The sequence below is a fragment of the Elephantulus edwardii genome, unplaced genomic scaffold (genome assembly GCF_000299155.1).
Source record: "Elephantulus edwardii isolate Elephantulus edwardi_28Jun2011 unplaced genomic scaffold, EleEdw1.0 scaffold00007, whole genome shotgun sequence".
Taxonomy (NCBI): Eukaryota; Metazoa; Chordata; class Mammalia; order Macroscelidea; family Macroscelididae; genus Elephantulus; species Elephantulus edwardii.
In genome coordinates, this window is record NW_006399757.1 from 13,468,484 (window position 1) to 13,485,787 (window position 17,304).

Genomic DNA, 17,304 nt, shown 5'->3' on the forward strand with positions numbered 1-17,304 from the left:
ATGGTCATCTGACTCAAAATGCCCCATGCCAGTCCATCTCATCTCTCCAATGCCTAATATGTCAATATTTATGCGTTCCATTTCTTTCTTAACTAGTTCTAATTTTCCTACATTCATGGCTCTCACATTCCATGTTCCAATCACTAAGGTCTGCTTACAACTGTTCCTCCTCCTTTGTATTTCCATACTTGATAGTTCTACCTAGGTTGACCTTTCTCTTAGTCTGCGTGTGTTCTGTTGTGCATAGGGTTTTCAGAGGCCTGCTATTTCAGAAGTGGGTGGCCAATCCTTTTTCTAGATATCTACTATATATTTAAAAATATGGCTAGAGACCAAAAATAGCATTTGACTGCATTTTTAATCTTCTGCCAATCCATGGCGAAAAGCCCAGTAAAGAAACATAGTTTAATTTAATTAAAGAGAAACATTAAATATAACAAATCTATATTATAATTTGTATTAGGGGAAATATAAGTGTCATAATAAGCATAATGAAATATGTAAATAAATCTAAATTCCTAGCCGTGAAATGTCACAAGACAAGGAACAATTGTATTCCATAGTTACTATCCTACATGGGAAACTGAAGATGATCAGGCACTTCAAAACTTAAAAATCACAGAATAACCATAAGAAATTCACAATCAATGCATCAGTTTGGAGTGGGGATAATTTCTTAGACTAGAAATTCCCTTATTTTTTATCACTTTTTGGGGAAACTGATGCATCATATTGTTCAGTTATAGAAAAAATCTTCCAAACCCATTGCTTTCCTTGTGAAAGTCTATAAAATGTAGGGGGGAAAGTTATTATCAGAGAGGATATTTATTATAATCAACACTTAATGTATCAAAACACATTTCATGTATGTATGTACTGGACAATTTCTATAATTTGCCATTTATTATTTAATTAATAAAATGATCTTTGCTGGGAGAGAACAGGAAGCAATGTAAGAAGCAAAATACCTGATCAGGCAATGGGAAAGAAATAAATGGATAAGATTTATTTGGATTTAAGAGGTACTTATACATGTAGTAAAACTGAATGTTTTATTTCACCTCGTATGGAGAAAAATTTTAAATGCTTTTCGCATATTATAAAATTATTTAATTATTATTTTAAACTAAGTTGTAGGAAGAACTTAACTTTTATTATACTCTCTAGCTTCACCTATATTGTTTTCATAAGTATTGGTAAAGTGCAAGTTGCATATAAAATAGAATATTTAAAAAAATTAACTTTGTCAAAATAATATGTAAGGCTATTTTGTCAACAACATATAAAATGAAGAATGCTTTCAAGATGGGAGAAAGTAATTAATGGGCTAGTCCTTTTAAATGCTGCTTATAGTCTCTTTTCCTTATTATTAAATCTGTTTGTGTTTTCTTCTTTATACCTTAGTGTGTTCAACTTTATCTTATATTTTATTCAGATGAGGCTGAAGTTTTTCTTTTTTATCTAAGTTCAGTGGAAAATTGAAGGGAAAAAAATACGTCTTTGTAGCACAATTTTTCAATAGAACAATCATAATCCCACCAGTTTTCACAGAGCATTCTTTCTCCAAATGGCTAGATGCTAAGAATGCTCTATGACTACATGGAAATTTTATTAAATGTGCCTTCTGTGATAATAGCTATAAATTTATTCATTGCATTTTTCAGAAGAAATTGCTTTGAAATTTTCACAGAAAAAATTGAAGGGAAAAAAATTACCGAACTGTCCAGGAAGCCATTCCCATCTGTATCATAAAGGCGAAACATAACTAGAAATAAAAGAGGTAGTAAAAAAAAAGTTATAGTCAAATAAGATTAATGTTAGTTGCAGATACATTTTTAAAAAATTTATTTTTTAGTTGAAAAAGCTATACTATCCCTTCCCTCCTCAAAGCAATCTGTGGTATTGTCTCTTAAGCTCCACTGAAACAAAATTAACATAAATGAAAACACTATTTATGATTAATGAATCCACCAGTTGCTCCATAGGAGATGTATGGGCAAAAGCCTCCTGTGCAAATAAACTGCCTCTGAAAACCTACTGGAGGGGCAGCTATGGGTCAGTTCCAACTCGATGATACACAACAACAATATAAATATTGTATATTTTAAAAAAAAACAAACAAAAATCCAACCTCAGACTCACTGTCATCAAGTTGGAACTGACTCACAGGTGATATTCCGGTGGGTTTTTGGAGACTGTGAACCGCATGGAAGAAGATTACCCACCTTTCTTCTGTGTAGCCGATGGTGGTTTGCACTTGCCTGAGAAGATCTGCCTTCAGGTTAACATGCACTGCCTTCTAACCACTATTCTATTACAGCTTCTTCAAGTCAATAAAGTGCCATTTATACCTAGAAAATGTTTTAGAGTCCCATTTTTTAGTCTAGTTCTTTATTTCAACATCAGTCAATGGAGACTGAAAATATAACAGAAGTAGTCTAGACAATATGAATGAGATATTAAAGACCAGAATGGTTAGGAAGAAAATAGAATTTATTTATTTATAGGGATTAATTTCAATCTGAAATCTAACATCCATCATGTGAACATTTTTTTTTCTTTTCTGAATAATGAGGAAAAACAAACACTGATGCATTAGCACACATGTGTCGTGAAGATTAATTTACACAAATATATATATGAAATCTGTAAATCCATTTACAAATAGAATGAACCCATGCTATGATTGGTCTTCAAACAGTATGTGAGAGGAAAAGGAAGTGTAAAAGAAAGAAGTCTTTATGAGAAAGGATACCACGACATAAAATGCATTATTAACTCTGGTTATAATGGTTTATTTGTCTGACTCTCAGATGGAGCTTCATAGAGTAACTGATGTTTGAACTAATAAAGTCATAGTAAAGAAAGTATTAGCTCAGTAGGAGTAATCTCAGGAAGGCAGGATGACAAAGATTTAGGGTATTCTGAGGTTTCCTTTGTATAATTCACACAACTCCAGGAGCCTCTGGAAGAGGCTGCAGGTGTCGTTTTGAGACAAACAGAGAAGAATGACACAGCTGTAAAAATAGAGGAGTTGAAGTGAGGCTTTGTATTAAGTTTGTACAATTTCCTGGAGAATCATTATGTCTTAAGTGTATAAAACTAATAATGACATTGACAACTAAGATATAATTGCAATGATCTTGACCATATCCAGTTACTAATTATTACTTTGTTCATGTTAAAATTATATTTCACCAGACTTTTTAATTATTTATAAGATGTAATCTTAGTCCTTAAATCACCAAAAGGGAAAACATATATTACCAATATAGCTATAATAGATATTTTATTTTTTATATTTAAGCATATTTGAAGGATGTTAAAAAGTGAGAGGAAAATGTGGAGCTGAGACATTAATTAAGGCAATTGATGTTAGGTCAACTAAAATATTTAAGTATCTTTAATTCAAATCAAGATAGCTTTTCTAATATATTCTTAATAAATTAACATAAAATGCAGCCATTAAAGAAAATCTCCCACAATGTATACACTAAGCATTTTGCAATTTTCCAAAACAGCAGCAAATGCTAAAAATATCTTTTTAAGTGGCAATAAATCTTAGGCCATTCAGAGGAAGGGCTAACTACTAAGAACATGGCAAAAATTTGTAGTAACTTAACTCTATTTTAGGATGAAGAATGCTGTAACTCTGCTGACACTCGCTGGAATAAAGAACTGATAGATTGTGTTTTATCATTTTAATCTATGCATGCTGGAAGACCTTGTCTTCTATTGGTAGACCTCTTGAATTTTAGGAACATGTATATTTGCACACAGTGGCTAAGATAGATTCTGTCATTTATTTGGCAATATCTGCAACTTATTCTTGCATTGAAAAGTCACTACTTTATGAAGCACAAGAGAAAATTAAAAAGCCAGATTATTATTTTTTTAGTAGTTTTACTTGGATTCACAGTTAACTAACAGCAGTCACCATGTTTGTAGGAAGAGTCATCAATAGCTTGCTTTATGAAGATGACAATCATGCTTCCTGAAAGTAAAGAAGACTTGAAACACTTACTGCAGCAGATCAAAGACTCCAACCTTCAATGCAGATTATATTTCAACACACCATCAGGAAAACAAAAATCCTTACCACTGAACCAATAGAAAACATAGTGATAGATGGAGAAAAGATTGAAGTTGCCAACAATTTGATTTTATTTGTATCCACAATCAACATCCATGGTTAGCAGTAGTCAACAAATCAGAAGTTTGATTTAGGAATATCTGTTAAGGGCATCTACAAAGTGCTAGAGAGCAATAATGTCAGTTTAAAGACAAAGTTTCTCCTGAACCAACCCATAGTCTTTTCAATCACTTGCTCTGCCTCTGAGAGCAGGATAATGAACGAGGATGGCAGAAAAAGACTTGGATGCCTTTAAACAGAGGTGTTGGAGAAGAATCCTGACTATCTCATGTACTGCCAAGAACAAATGAATCTGTCTTGAACTAAGTGCAATCATGCTACTCCTTTTAAGCAAGGATGATGGATCTTTGTCTCTTTGAGATTATTTTAGAAGAGGACAGTCCCTGGAAAAATACTTCATGCTTGGAAAGGTGGAATGTCAGAAAAAGAGAGGAAGACTCTCAACAAGATAGATTAACACAGTGACATTAACAATGGGCTCAGACATACCATAGATGTTAGAGATGGCATAAGATAGGACAAAGTTCAGATCTGCTATTTTAAGAGTAACTGTGAGTCCTAGCCAACTCAATGGCACTAAACAACCAGATTTCGCAAGCTACGCACTACCACTCAGCAGCAGAACCTCACATTTATCACTCAAATGTTAGTACCACATAGAAAAAGAGGGCTACACAGAATCCACCTTGGTGATGGAAAAGGGCAGGAACAGTGCTGGCATTAGTCATGCACATCAGCATCCAGAAGCTTATATGCATGGGTAAATATTTCAAAGAAGTGTAACACCTCTGTGCCAAGAAAAAGTAAACATTGCTAAGAGAACATACATAGTAGTTTCACAAGACATCATCAGAGGACCTTCCAACTGACAAAGAAAGGAACACCAAGGATGGTGTTAGAGACTGGAAATTAGACAGGAAATCCAAGGAAGGAATTGACAGGGCCAAGAGCCAGATTTGGATGTTGACCATTCTAATTTGTGACTAAACAGATTACAGTTCTTTTAAGTCACTCTTTTGTGTACTTGCTTTCAGAGTGCAGGATAGCTACTAACAGCTTTGGTGCACAGGGCTTATGGATTCAGCTAATAACAAAAGGTTTATACTTCGAACCCTCCATGGGAGAGTAATATGGCAATCTACTTTCATAAAGATTAAAACATTGAAAACTATCAAGCAATCAATGCTCTTCTTCCTTGTACAGTCAGTAGGAGTCAGAATCCACTCTATGCCACTGGGGAAAGTAACTACCACTCACACACAGTCACACACACAGACATAGACACACACACAGACACACATGGAAGTTCTACTCCTTTAACTAAGGAAACGGACTTTAACTTTGTCAACCAATTCATGATAATATCACTCCTCCCTCAGGTAGAATATTGAAAGCAGTCCTTACAAAGAACATTACCTGGAGAAAACAAACAACATGGGGAGGATGAGTGTGGGTGCAAATTTAAAAGCACAGAAAGCAGGATATCTGAAATTAAAAGGATGATGGTTGTTGTTGTTGTTATGTGCCATTGACTTGCCTGCAACTCATAGCAACCCTGTCTACAACAGCTCTAAACCCTGGTCTATCCTGTGCCAAACTTACTGTCTCTGACACAACTATTTCCACCACCCTAGTGACTAAATTAATTCATCTTATCTAGGGTCTTCCTCTCTTGCACTCTCACTTCACCCTCCCAAGCATGATGTCTCTCTCCAAGGACTGGCCGCTCCTTGCAACATGTCCAAAGTATGTCAGACGAAGCTTCAGAATATTTGTCTCCAAGGTCTCATCCTTTCTAGGATGGAACTGTATGTTCTCCTAGCAGTCCATGGTTTATTCAATACTCTTCTCCAGCACCACAGTTCAAAGAAATAAATTCTCCTTTTATCATCCCTAGTCGTTGTCCAGCTTTCTGAATGCATAGCAAGTAATTGTAAAGCCTATGGCATGGATCAGGTGAACCTTAGTCTCCAGACTAACATCATTGATCTTCTGTACTATGGAGAAGTCTCTGACAGCAGACTTTCTCAATGTAATTTTTCTTTTAATTTCCTGGCTGCTCGTACTACGAGTTTTGATGGTAGAGCCAAGCAAACTAAAGCTGATAACAATCTCAATCACTTCACCATGTATCATGATGCTGCCAGTTGGCCCAGTGAGAATCTTTGTTTTCTTCATGTTCAGTTTCAATCCATATTGAAGGTTGAGGTCCTTGACCTTCTGCAGCAAGCACTACAGGTCCTCCTCAATGTCAGCAAGTAGGGTTGAGTCATCTGCATAACACAGATTGTTGATGAGTTTTCCTCCAATCCTGATGACCCATTTCTCATCATTGAGCCCAACCTCCTGGATAATCTGTTTTGCATATAGTTTGAAAAGGTATGGAGACAGGACACATTCTTGTCATACACCCTTCCCAATTTTGAACCATGCAGTGTTTCCTTGCTCTATTCTGACGACTGCCTCCTGATCCAACTATAGGCACAATCAAGTATTCTGATATTCTTCATTTTTCTCAGAGTTAGCCACAGCTTGTTGTGACCCACAGAGTCAAATGCCTTTGCATAGTCAATGAAACACAGATAGACATTCTTCTGGTACTCTCTGCTTTTAGCCAAGATCTACCTAACATTAACTATAATATATCCCTGGTACCACGGCAACTTCTAAACCAAGCCTTCACTTCAGACATTTCTCTTTTGATGTCCTGTTACAGTCTTTTTGGATTCTTCTCAGTAGAATATTGCTTACATGTGATATTAATAATATTCAATAATTTCCACACTATGTCAGGTCATCTTTCTTTGGAATGGGAACAAATATGAATTTCCTTCAATCAGTTGGCCAGGTGGTTGTCCTCCAGATTTCTTGACACAACTTCATGAGAATATTCAGGACAGTATCTGTTTGTTGAAATATGTCTATAGGTATGTCACCAATTCCTGGGGTGGGGCTTTGTTATTTGGCAATTCTTTTAAAGTATGCTATCAAAGTTAAAATGAAATAATTCAGAGTTGCATTCAGGCAATATACAGATTAGAATGGTCCCAGAAATATAGAACAAAGAAAATAAAAGGTAGAGAGGTAGTAATTATTCAATAGGAGGTAGTAATTATTAAAACAACAACAACAACATGAAGTGGACACAATTCCTCAAACCAGAATTATAAAAGTCAAAGTTGCATTATCAATGAATAATTTAAAGAAAAATTGAGGAAGGGATAAAATACTATCTAGAGACTCTTTAGTGACATGTGTCTGGCAACTAGAGCTCTTCTATTAATTGAAAGATCTGCTGTTCAACTTTATTGGCTTTTCTGCGGGTTAAAAGATATAGTGATCTGCTCCCTTGACTGTGGGGCAGTTCTACTCTGTCTGCCTTTACTATTTTTTTAAACTTGAGTGATCTGTTCACCACTCTGGAAGCCCCTTGTTCATTTGTGGAAAAGGAAAGAAATAATACCTACTTCAAGTTACAATTAGATTGATTGGCAGAGTAGAGGGGGCCAATGATGGAAGCACTAGAGCCAGAAGTGCTGTCCCTGCCATGGTCACTGGTGGAATACAAGGTCCAGAATTCAGAAGAGCTTGGGTGGGAGGGTAAGCTGCTGGACCGTGGGGGGAACCCTAGGACCCTGGAAAGTGCTGCCTAGCTCCTGGAAAGAGCTCTTGGCCCCAGCAGAATGCCACCTGGTGTGTATGAGGAACTTTATCTAAGCCACTTTCCTCCATCTTCACCTCCAGTACACCTGTAGGCATCACCTTCAAAGCCCTTCTTTTTGTAACTCACAAGTTTGTTCTCTCTAGGTTTACTCCCTTTCTTATAGGTAACCTGAACACTGAGTTTTATTTCAGAACCTAAACCTTGAACCCCGATCCAGAGACAAAAGGGAAATATAGCTGTCAACTAGGGAAGTGAAGGTGGATGGAACCTCAAAGTACAGCCAGCCACTCCCACTGGACTCACTCAGGCAAACACTTTGAAGTCCAGAGGGCAGAAAACTGTCATGAAAATATCTTCTAGCGGAACAAGAAGGCATGCAGCTTCAACTCAAGACTACCAGTAAAGTGTTAAAGTTGGCTCCCCATTGCCTTCATCTCAATGTCCCGTAAAGCATGAAGCAGCCAGAGTTTGTGTCTCTATTTCCAAATTGGAAACCCACAAATGAAAAAGACAATCTCTTTGTAAAGAAACAAATAATAATAAATAACTAATTAACCACCATTGGACTATGTGACCTTTAGGCTGTCTATTCTGGTCCCCAATGGACCTTTCTCGTTTCCTTTACCCGCTCCCTCTACCCACCAAATTGTGCAACCCTGTGATTTCATCCTTACTCATTCTCACCCTTCTGTTCCCAGCCCTTACTCCCTTGGATCTCCATATGTATTTTTTTAACAATTAAAAATTTAAATAAAAACAAATAACAGAAGAGCTTCAAACTAATGGTCACCAGAGTTCCTTGAGATTTACCTTAGTGTCACAAATTTAAAATATAGTTTACAATAAAAAGTAAGCAAATACAAAACAGCAATAGGGAGCTCTGGTGGCCTAATGGCGAGAACCGTGCTGAAATCTCAAAGGAACGCAGTTCAAATCCACCAGATGCTCCACTGAAGGAGGAGGGGCTATTTCCTCTGGTGTCAGTCAAATCCAATTTGACTGTACACAATTAGAAAGAAAGTAAAGAAAACAGAGGCAATTACTAACTCCATGGAAATATTTGGCTTGGTTAAACAGTAGACAGCATTAAAAAAATATGTGTGTGTATTCATATTATGTTGCTGTTATGTGCCATCAAGTCAACTATTACTCATAGTGACCCTAAGAACAATAGATTTGAACCCTGCTATTATGCTGAGCCAATCTGTTTCTGACACACACATGCCCCCATTGTCAGTCACTGTGTCAATCCATTTCTTCTGACGTCTTCCTTCCCTGCACTGACCCTCTACCCTTCCAAGTATGATGTACTTCTCTAAGGACTGGTCTTTCCTGGCAACATGGCCAAAGGATGTTGGATGGAGTTTTAAAATCCAGGCCTCCAAGAAACAACCTAGCTTCACCCTCTCCTGGATAAATATGTGTGTATACATATTCATTCTCTCTCTCTCTCTCTTTCTCGTGTGTATCTATGTGTGTATATATGAATGTATATGTATGTGTGGAGCAGAGAATACCAGAGGAATGTCTATCTGTGTTTCATAGACTATGCAAAGGCATTTGACTGTATGGATCATAACAAACTATAGCTGACTCTGAGAAGAATGGGAATCCCAGAACACTCGATCGTTCTAATACGAAACCTGTACTTGGACCAGGAGGCAGTCGTCAGAACAGAGCAAAGGAACACTGCATGGTTCAAAATTGGGAAGGGCATACGCCAGGGATGCATCCTATCTCCATACCTTTTCAACCTTTATGCAGAACAGATTATCCGGGAGGCTGGGTGCTATGAGGAGAAATGTAGGGTCAAGATTGGTGGATGATTTATCAACAATCTGCGTTATGCAGAAGACACAACCCTGCTTGCTGAAACTGAAGAGGACCTGAAGCACCTGCTGCAGAGGGTCAAGGACTGCAGCCTACAATATGGATTGAGGCTCAATGTCAAGAAGACAAAGATTCTCACCACTGGACCAATTGGCAGCATCAGGATGGATGGTGAAGAGATTGAGATTGTTCACAGCTTTAGTTTGCTTGTCTCCATAGTCAACACTTTTGGCACCAGTAGTCAGGAAATTAAAAGGTACATTGACATGGGAAAGTCTGCTGTTAGGGACCTCTCCAAAGTACTGAAGAGCAATGGTGTCACTCTGGAGACTAAGGTGCATCTGATACAGGCCATGATCTTTGCAATCACTTGTTATGCATCAGAGAGTCGGACAATGACAAAGGAGGACAGAAGGAGAATTGACGCCTTTGAGCTGTGGTGCTGGAGAAGAGTATTGAGAGTACCATGGACTGCTAGGAAAACAAACAGACTCATCCTGGAAAGGGTTAAACCGGGTGGCTCCTTGGAGGCAAGGATTCTGAGGCTCCGTCTAACATACTTTGGACATGTTGTGAGGAAAGACCAGTCCTTGGAAAAGGACATCATGCTTGGGAGGGTGGAGGGACAGCGCAGGAGAGGAAGGCCCTCTATGTGGTGGATTGATTCAGTGACTGGAATAATCGGGATGGGAGTGTCAGAGACAGTGTGATTGGCACAGGACAGAGCAGAGTTTAGGGCTGTTGTACATAGGGTCGCTGTGAGTCGCAGGTGACTCGACGACACATAACAACAACAACATGTATGTGTGTATATATGTATGTGTGTGTATATATGTATGTATATATGTGTGTGTATATATGTATGTGTGTATATATAATATTGATAAAATGAATCTAAAGATATTGACTCCCTTCCTTCTTAGATTTCCCTTGAATAAATTTAAAAGTATACCAGACCTGAATGTCTACTTGAGAGAAGTCTATCGACTTTTAGGTACAAAAATATTAAAATCGCAGTATTAAAATCATTCTGTCAGCATGGTAGCTTCCAGAGGTGGGCACATGTTATAAAGTTTTAAGTTAGTTTAACCTAGATATTTCCTATTTTTATGCTCAAGTAATTTCACTTTATATAGAAACAATTATGAACCCACACATTCATTTAGCTAAAAGATTGGAGAAAAGGCATATTATGCAATAGGAGGGCAATCCTTAGAGCTATGATTGTTTTTTAACATCCAAAAGAGTTTAAAATTTCTACCTGCATATTTCCTCCCTGAACCTTACTTTTAAGAAACCTCCAGATATTCACCTTTTGGGTTGCTTTTTCAGTATTATGTAGTCACTGTTGTTAGGTGTCATCAAGTCGAGTATGACTCATAGTGACCAGATGAACAGCCAACCTGAAACTTGCTCTTTCTTGCATCATCCTCATCATCTCTGAAACACTCAACCCCATTGCTCAAGTCACACTATGTTACTGATACGGAAGTATCAATATAAAATTATTTTCTTCAACATTAGAAAGTACATGGTTTAAAAAAATTTAACAAACATTCCTCCAGTTCATAATATTTTACTACATTGTGTGTTTCAAAATACACTTAATAATTAAAGGCAGTATATTGCTCAGAATCTTTTTCCTATATTGTAAAAACAAAGATAAAAATGACAATTGCGAATTCAACATCTTTCATGCGTGCACTTCAGTGGCACTAATGATATCAATTATGTGTGTAATGGTCACCAATATCTGTTGCTAAATATGTTCACATCATAAGCAGAAATCCTCTCACTCTCTTTCTTTCATTGTCCACTCAAAACCAACTCACAGCTGACCTGCCAGTGCATTTTCAGAGGCTGTAACAGGGAGGAGATTACTCATTTTTCCCAGGAAGCTGCTGGAGGAAACTTTTTTCAAAGTGCCTGCTTTTGGATTGGCAGTGCAACTCTTTACCTACTAGGCTATGAGAGCGTCTTAAACAATTTCCCTTATCCATTCTTTCTCACTGCTGGTAACCCCAATTAAACTTGACCTCCATATATTTGCCTAGTTTAGATATATTATACAGTTGAGATGACACTATGTGAATTTTTGCCTCTTAGACTGACTCTCTTCACTCAGTGTTTTCAATGTTCACCCATGATGTAGGATGTATTAGGACTTCATTTCTTTCTATGGCTGAACATCATTCATTTCTTTCTATTGGTGAGCAAGAAAAAGAGGAAGATATTCAACAAATGAACTAATAAAATAGCTTCAACAGGGGTTTTTAAGCACAGTGGAGATTGCTGTACATCGTTCTGTCAGAAAGGACTGGCAGGCATTCTAACAATGACAATGCCATTGTATATACACACCACACTTTAAAAAATCATTCATTTCTTTGGGCTATCTTTATCTCTTGGCTATTGTGAGTGGCACTGTGATGAGAATTCCAAATCTTAAACTCACTGCCATGGAGTAGATCATTTATTGACTTAGTGAGACTATAAATCCCAAGGACAGGAGAATGCCCATCTTTCTCAAACAGAGCTGTTGGTGAATTCCAACAGTTAGAGATGTATAGCCTTTGGGTTAGTGGCATGACTTTTAAGGGACTTGGGGATGCTAAAACTCTTGTAAGCATTCCACTGACAAGTTGAGGGGGTTGAGCTGCATAATCAGTTAGCAATGTCATAAAATGTGTCAAAGTCTAGAAAAGCAAGAAGGGAGTGTTCAGAAAGTCTAAAAATTGTAGAGCACTTGACCAAAATAAAATGACTGATCTAGAGTCCAGTAACATACCTATCTTCGCTTTTGCTTCTGGCTATGAGGTTGTAAATGTGTTACACAGAACTAGTCAAATCATTAAGATCGGTGTTGTTTTTGTTGTTGACTAGGCCAAAAGTGAATCTGACGAGAATGCTCAAACAATTGCAAAAACATTATAGCAATTGCTGAAAAACTTCATGTAGTATGTTCTTAAAAATAATTTTGCTTTAAGTCAGTTATTCCAATAACCTACTTTTAGAAAATTCTGTAATCACCAAAGTTTTAATCTAATTCTCCCTCAACCTACCAACCAGCATTTATATTTCATAGGAGCCCAAGTTGAATGCTGACTCATTTTATATTATGGAGCTCCATTTGAGCCCTTCACACTATTACGTGCTGTCACCAATCCTTTTGTGATGGTCAGTCTAAAGAGTGTACCTCAGTACTTTGCACTCTTTTAAAATAAGTCTCCAGTGGTTAATTAGCCATTATGGAATGTATTGTTTCATTCTGTCATCTGAAACGTTTTCCCCAATTTGAACTGTTTTTGACCTTCAGTGAGTCTCTTTGCTTTGTTAAAACAGAATATGAGTTATTACTCTTGGAGAAGAAAGGTAACTGAGAAACAAAATTCTAGCCAAAGTCTAGTGCAATACTGTAATTCATAGAGTTTTACTGTTATTTCACCAAATCTCTGTGACTTCAGTACTGGACTAAATTAATTAGATATCTTAATTGTTCAGATTAGGTTTGTGTGCTTGTGTTTTTAAATTAATGTGCAAAAAATGATACAGGAACAAAAGATGTGAAAGTAAGTATGAAAGAATTATTTACTTTGTGAATTATGGAGATTTGTTGATATTTGAAAAGGAGAGAGAGCAAATGGTAAATTTAGGAGAAAGTAAAGTAGTCAGGAGGTAAAATCTCAAAATATTTTAGTTCCATATAACACATTTATGTGAACAAATAAATGTGACCAAGTTAATTTAGCCTTCATATCATCATCTAAGATAAACTTTATTACTATCTTAAGTTTATGATTGAGGAAACAGAGGACTGAAGAGATTTTTAAAATGTACCCAGGGACATTCAGCTAGGAGTGCTAAAGTGCCTTCTGTAAGAATTTGCATCCAATTATTATAAGTCACAAGTCAGAGTTTGCATTTAGGTAAATCAAGGAGTCAGGCTCCTAAGTGCTTTGCTATGTTATATTAAAATAAAATAAGAGAAATTAAGTGAAGACATGCTATAGTCACAGTACATTGCTAGAGTTTAAAGATTTAGTAGGACACTTTCAAGGTATTTCAAAGGTTAGGATGTGAAACATAAGTGGGTTTCATATCATTCAGGGAGCTCTGGTTGTATAGTCTGAAGCAAGCTGTCCTGCTAATTCAAAGACTGAACTACTCTGGTGGTCTGGTCTAAATCCGCAAGTGGTTCCACATAAGAAATATGAGCAATCTCTTCCGGTACAATTTTCAGCCTCAGAAACCTGATGGAGGGTCACTATGAGTTGGAACTGACTTCCAATCACAGAATTTTAGGAATACAAAGAGACTGAAAAAGAAGCATAGTGCTTGGCTCACCTTACTACTACTATTATAATTGTTTGAAGGAACAGTGAATTTAAGGCGGAGCATGCTAGTGAGCTCCCAAATAATCAATGTCTCAGAAGAATGCATATTTTCCAAGGATAAATAAAAGCAGAAAAATATAATCTTACTGACTGAGAAAGCATTAGAGAAGACAAAAAAAAAAACAAACAAACCCAGGATTGTGATAACAAAAGGAAGGTAAAGAAATGGGCTTTTGGGTGGACACTTTGGTTTGGCTGGTTGTTTTTACTACAATAATCTTTATATTAAATATCCTGTGAAGAGAGAATACAAGATGGATGATGGAAGGGAAGGGGAGAAGAATCAATTAGAAATTTAGAAGAATAGTTTAGGGAAAAAATTGTATGTGTTATAAACCTTCACAACAAAGTCATTATATTATATTATGTTCACTATTTAAGTACCCACAAACTATTGTCGCTATTAATTCTTTGAAAAATTCATCATATCAGGAAAAAAAAATTATGTTTTCAGTGAACAAAAGCAAATTTATAAGCTCCTGATCCTCAGAATATTGTCTCCAGACAAGCACTATTAACATCACTTGTAACATGTTGAAAATATAATTTTTCAGACAAATGCAGATGCCCAGATCTTTTAGCAGAATCAGAAACACTGGAAGCCAAGTCAAACAGCCTGTGTATTCATCATGCTGGGATGAAGAGAATATATGCAAAATTTAAGAACTAGGTCTTAGTCCAAGAAATCTATCTCTTTCTGCCTTCAAAAAAAATACAAATCTACAGTCATATATTGATTCTGAATTACAGTGACCCTTTCAGGAAAAGTATAAGCAGCTGAGAATGTTTTCATGGCTGTTATGACCTTAATCAAGCAGGAGGCCTCATGTTTCTCACTGGGTATTTCCAATTGCCAACCTTTCTGTTAGCAGTCAAATGCTTCAATTATTACATCACAAGAACTTCCTCCATTTTGCTTTTTTTCCTTGGATATTAAGATCCAAATTCAGCATTCATCCGTGAAAAACTAAGGATATTAAGTTCTTGATGGAACCAATTTTTATGTTCATTTAATGTGTTTTTATTTCCAATTTTCTTTTTTCTCATTTATATAGTATTTAGCAAATCATATTCATTTGGAAGTAAATAAATATCTAAAAATTAACCACTGTTAGATTAATTTTCACCTTTGTGGTATAATAATTATGCATCCCCTTGCTAACTTAATTCAAACTCATTAGCTACTCTGCCCCAGGAATCGATGAGGTACCAATTGACTTGTTTCAATTAACAGATGCAGCCTGGGATGCACTCACTGGTCTATGTCAGGAAATTTGGAGGACAGCTGTCTTTCTGAAGGTTTAGAAGAGGTCCATATTTGTTCCTATTCCCACGTGGAAATTATCATACGATATCATTGATATCACATGCAAGCAAAATACTGCTGAAGATCATTCAAAAATGACTAGAATAGTACATAGATAGGGAATTGCCAGAAGTTCAAGCAGGATTTAGAAGAGGTTGTGGCACCAGGGATATCATTACTGAGGCTATGTCATCAGAAATATCATTGTTGATGTCTGATGGATCCTGGCTGAAAATAAGAAATATCAGAAGAATGTCTATTTGTGCTTTATTGACTATGCAAAGGTGTTTGACTATGTGGATCATGGCACATGACAAGTTATGATTGACCTTGAGAATGGGATTCCCAGAACAATTGATTGTGTGCACAAGGAACCAATTGTGTGGTGCAGGAGGCTGTTGTGTGAACAGAACTGGAGAGCACTGCATTATTTGGATTTGGGAAGGAGGTGCATCAGGGATGTATTCTATTTCCATACCTGTTCAATCTATATGCTGAGAAAATTATCTGAGAAGCTAGACTCTATGAAGAGGAATGTGGCATCAGGATTGGAGGGAGACCTCATAAATAATCTATGTTATGCATATGATACAACCTTATTTGCTGAAAATGAGGAGGATTTGGACCACTTGTTGCAGAGGATCAAAGAATGCAGCCTTCAGAATGGATTATGTCTCAATATCAAGAAAACAAAGATTCTTACCACTGGACCAATAGGCAGTGTCATGATGGATGGATAGGAGATTGAAATTGACAACAGCTTCATCTTGTTTGGATCCACAATTAACACCCTTGGTATATGCAGTAAGGAAATAAGGATGTGAATTGCACTGGGAAAATCTGCAGTTAGGACAGTTCCAAATTATTGAGGAGTAGTGCTGTCAGTTTGAGGATTAAAGTGTATCTGATTCAGACCATGGCCTTTCCAATTACTAGTTATGCATCCAAGACCTGGATAACTAATAAGGATGACAGAAAAAGAATTGATGCCTTTGAGCTGTGGTGTTAGAGAAGAGCACTGGACATCCCATGGAAAGTGAAGGAAACAGATATGTCTTGGAGAGGGTGCAGCTGGATTGCTCTTTGAAGACAAGAATGATGAAGCTTCGTCTCACATACTTTGGATATATTGCTAGGAGGTGCTATTCCTTGGAGAGGGACATGGTGTTGGGAAGAGTGGAGGGTCGGTGAAGGAGAGGAACCCTCAACTAGGTGTACTGACATGGTGACTGCTGCAATGGGGTTTTGTGTGTCAGGATGTGTGAGGATAGCGCAGGACGGGATTGGGTTCAGATATTTTGTTCATAGGGATGCTGTGAGTCTTACTGTACTTGATGGCACATAACAACAACAACAGCTATTTTGGAAAAATAATATATAAAAGACTGAGAGATCTGCACCCACAGACATCACAGCCTATTACTAATAATGCAAGCTTGTGCAAATAATATTTCCTTGTCTATAACGCTTGTGCATTTTTTTGGTAACTTTTTCACCAAATAGACTTAAGCAAAGAAGAAAATATCCACTTATATATAGACTCAACGCAGTCCATTTTTGTAAGTCAGGACCCACTCATAGCTGACCCTATAGTGGGTTTTCAAGAGCAGTTGATGGATAAGAACTACCTAAGTGCACAGTTGCAGAATGGTAAAGGTGAATGATAAAAAAAATAAATAAATATCCTGATAAAGTTGATAGTAAAGAACAGACATTAGTGTTGTTTTCCCAGAACTTCACATTATTTTGATTAGCAGCCAGAATGGAAAAAAAGAAATCAGAAGACAGTAAAGGAGAGAATCGAATAAAGATACAAAAACTTCAAAATTCATGACCATTGAGTTTGAAGTAACCCACCGCTGACCCTCAGAGGGTTTTCAGAGGCTGTAAATCTCACACAGAAATCGATTGTTCATTTTCCCAGTGGTTTAGAGAGGAGCCAACTTTTGGTTAATAG

The 17,304-nt window shown here is 36.9% G+C and overlaps 1 protein-coding gene across 4 annotated transcripts in view; it reads right to left on the reverse strand.

Moving 5' to 3' along the window:
* DGKB (diacylglycerol kinase, beta 90kDa) overlaps positions 1 to 17,304 on the reverse strand; it is a 1,124,393-nt gene that overhangs the window by 817,508 nt on the left and 289,581 nt on the right. For all 4 annotated transcript variants that reach the window (XM_006880255.1, XM_006880258.1, XM_006880257.1 and 1 more), the window contains one exon: positions 1,716 to 1,765. In XM_006880255.1, coding sequence (XP_006880317.1) covers positions 1,716 to 1,765 — 50 coding nt within the window. The remainder of the gene's footprint in view (positions 1 to 1,715; positions 1,766 to 17,304) is intronic.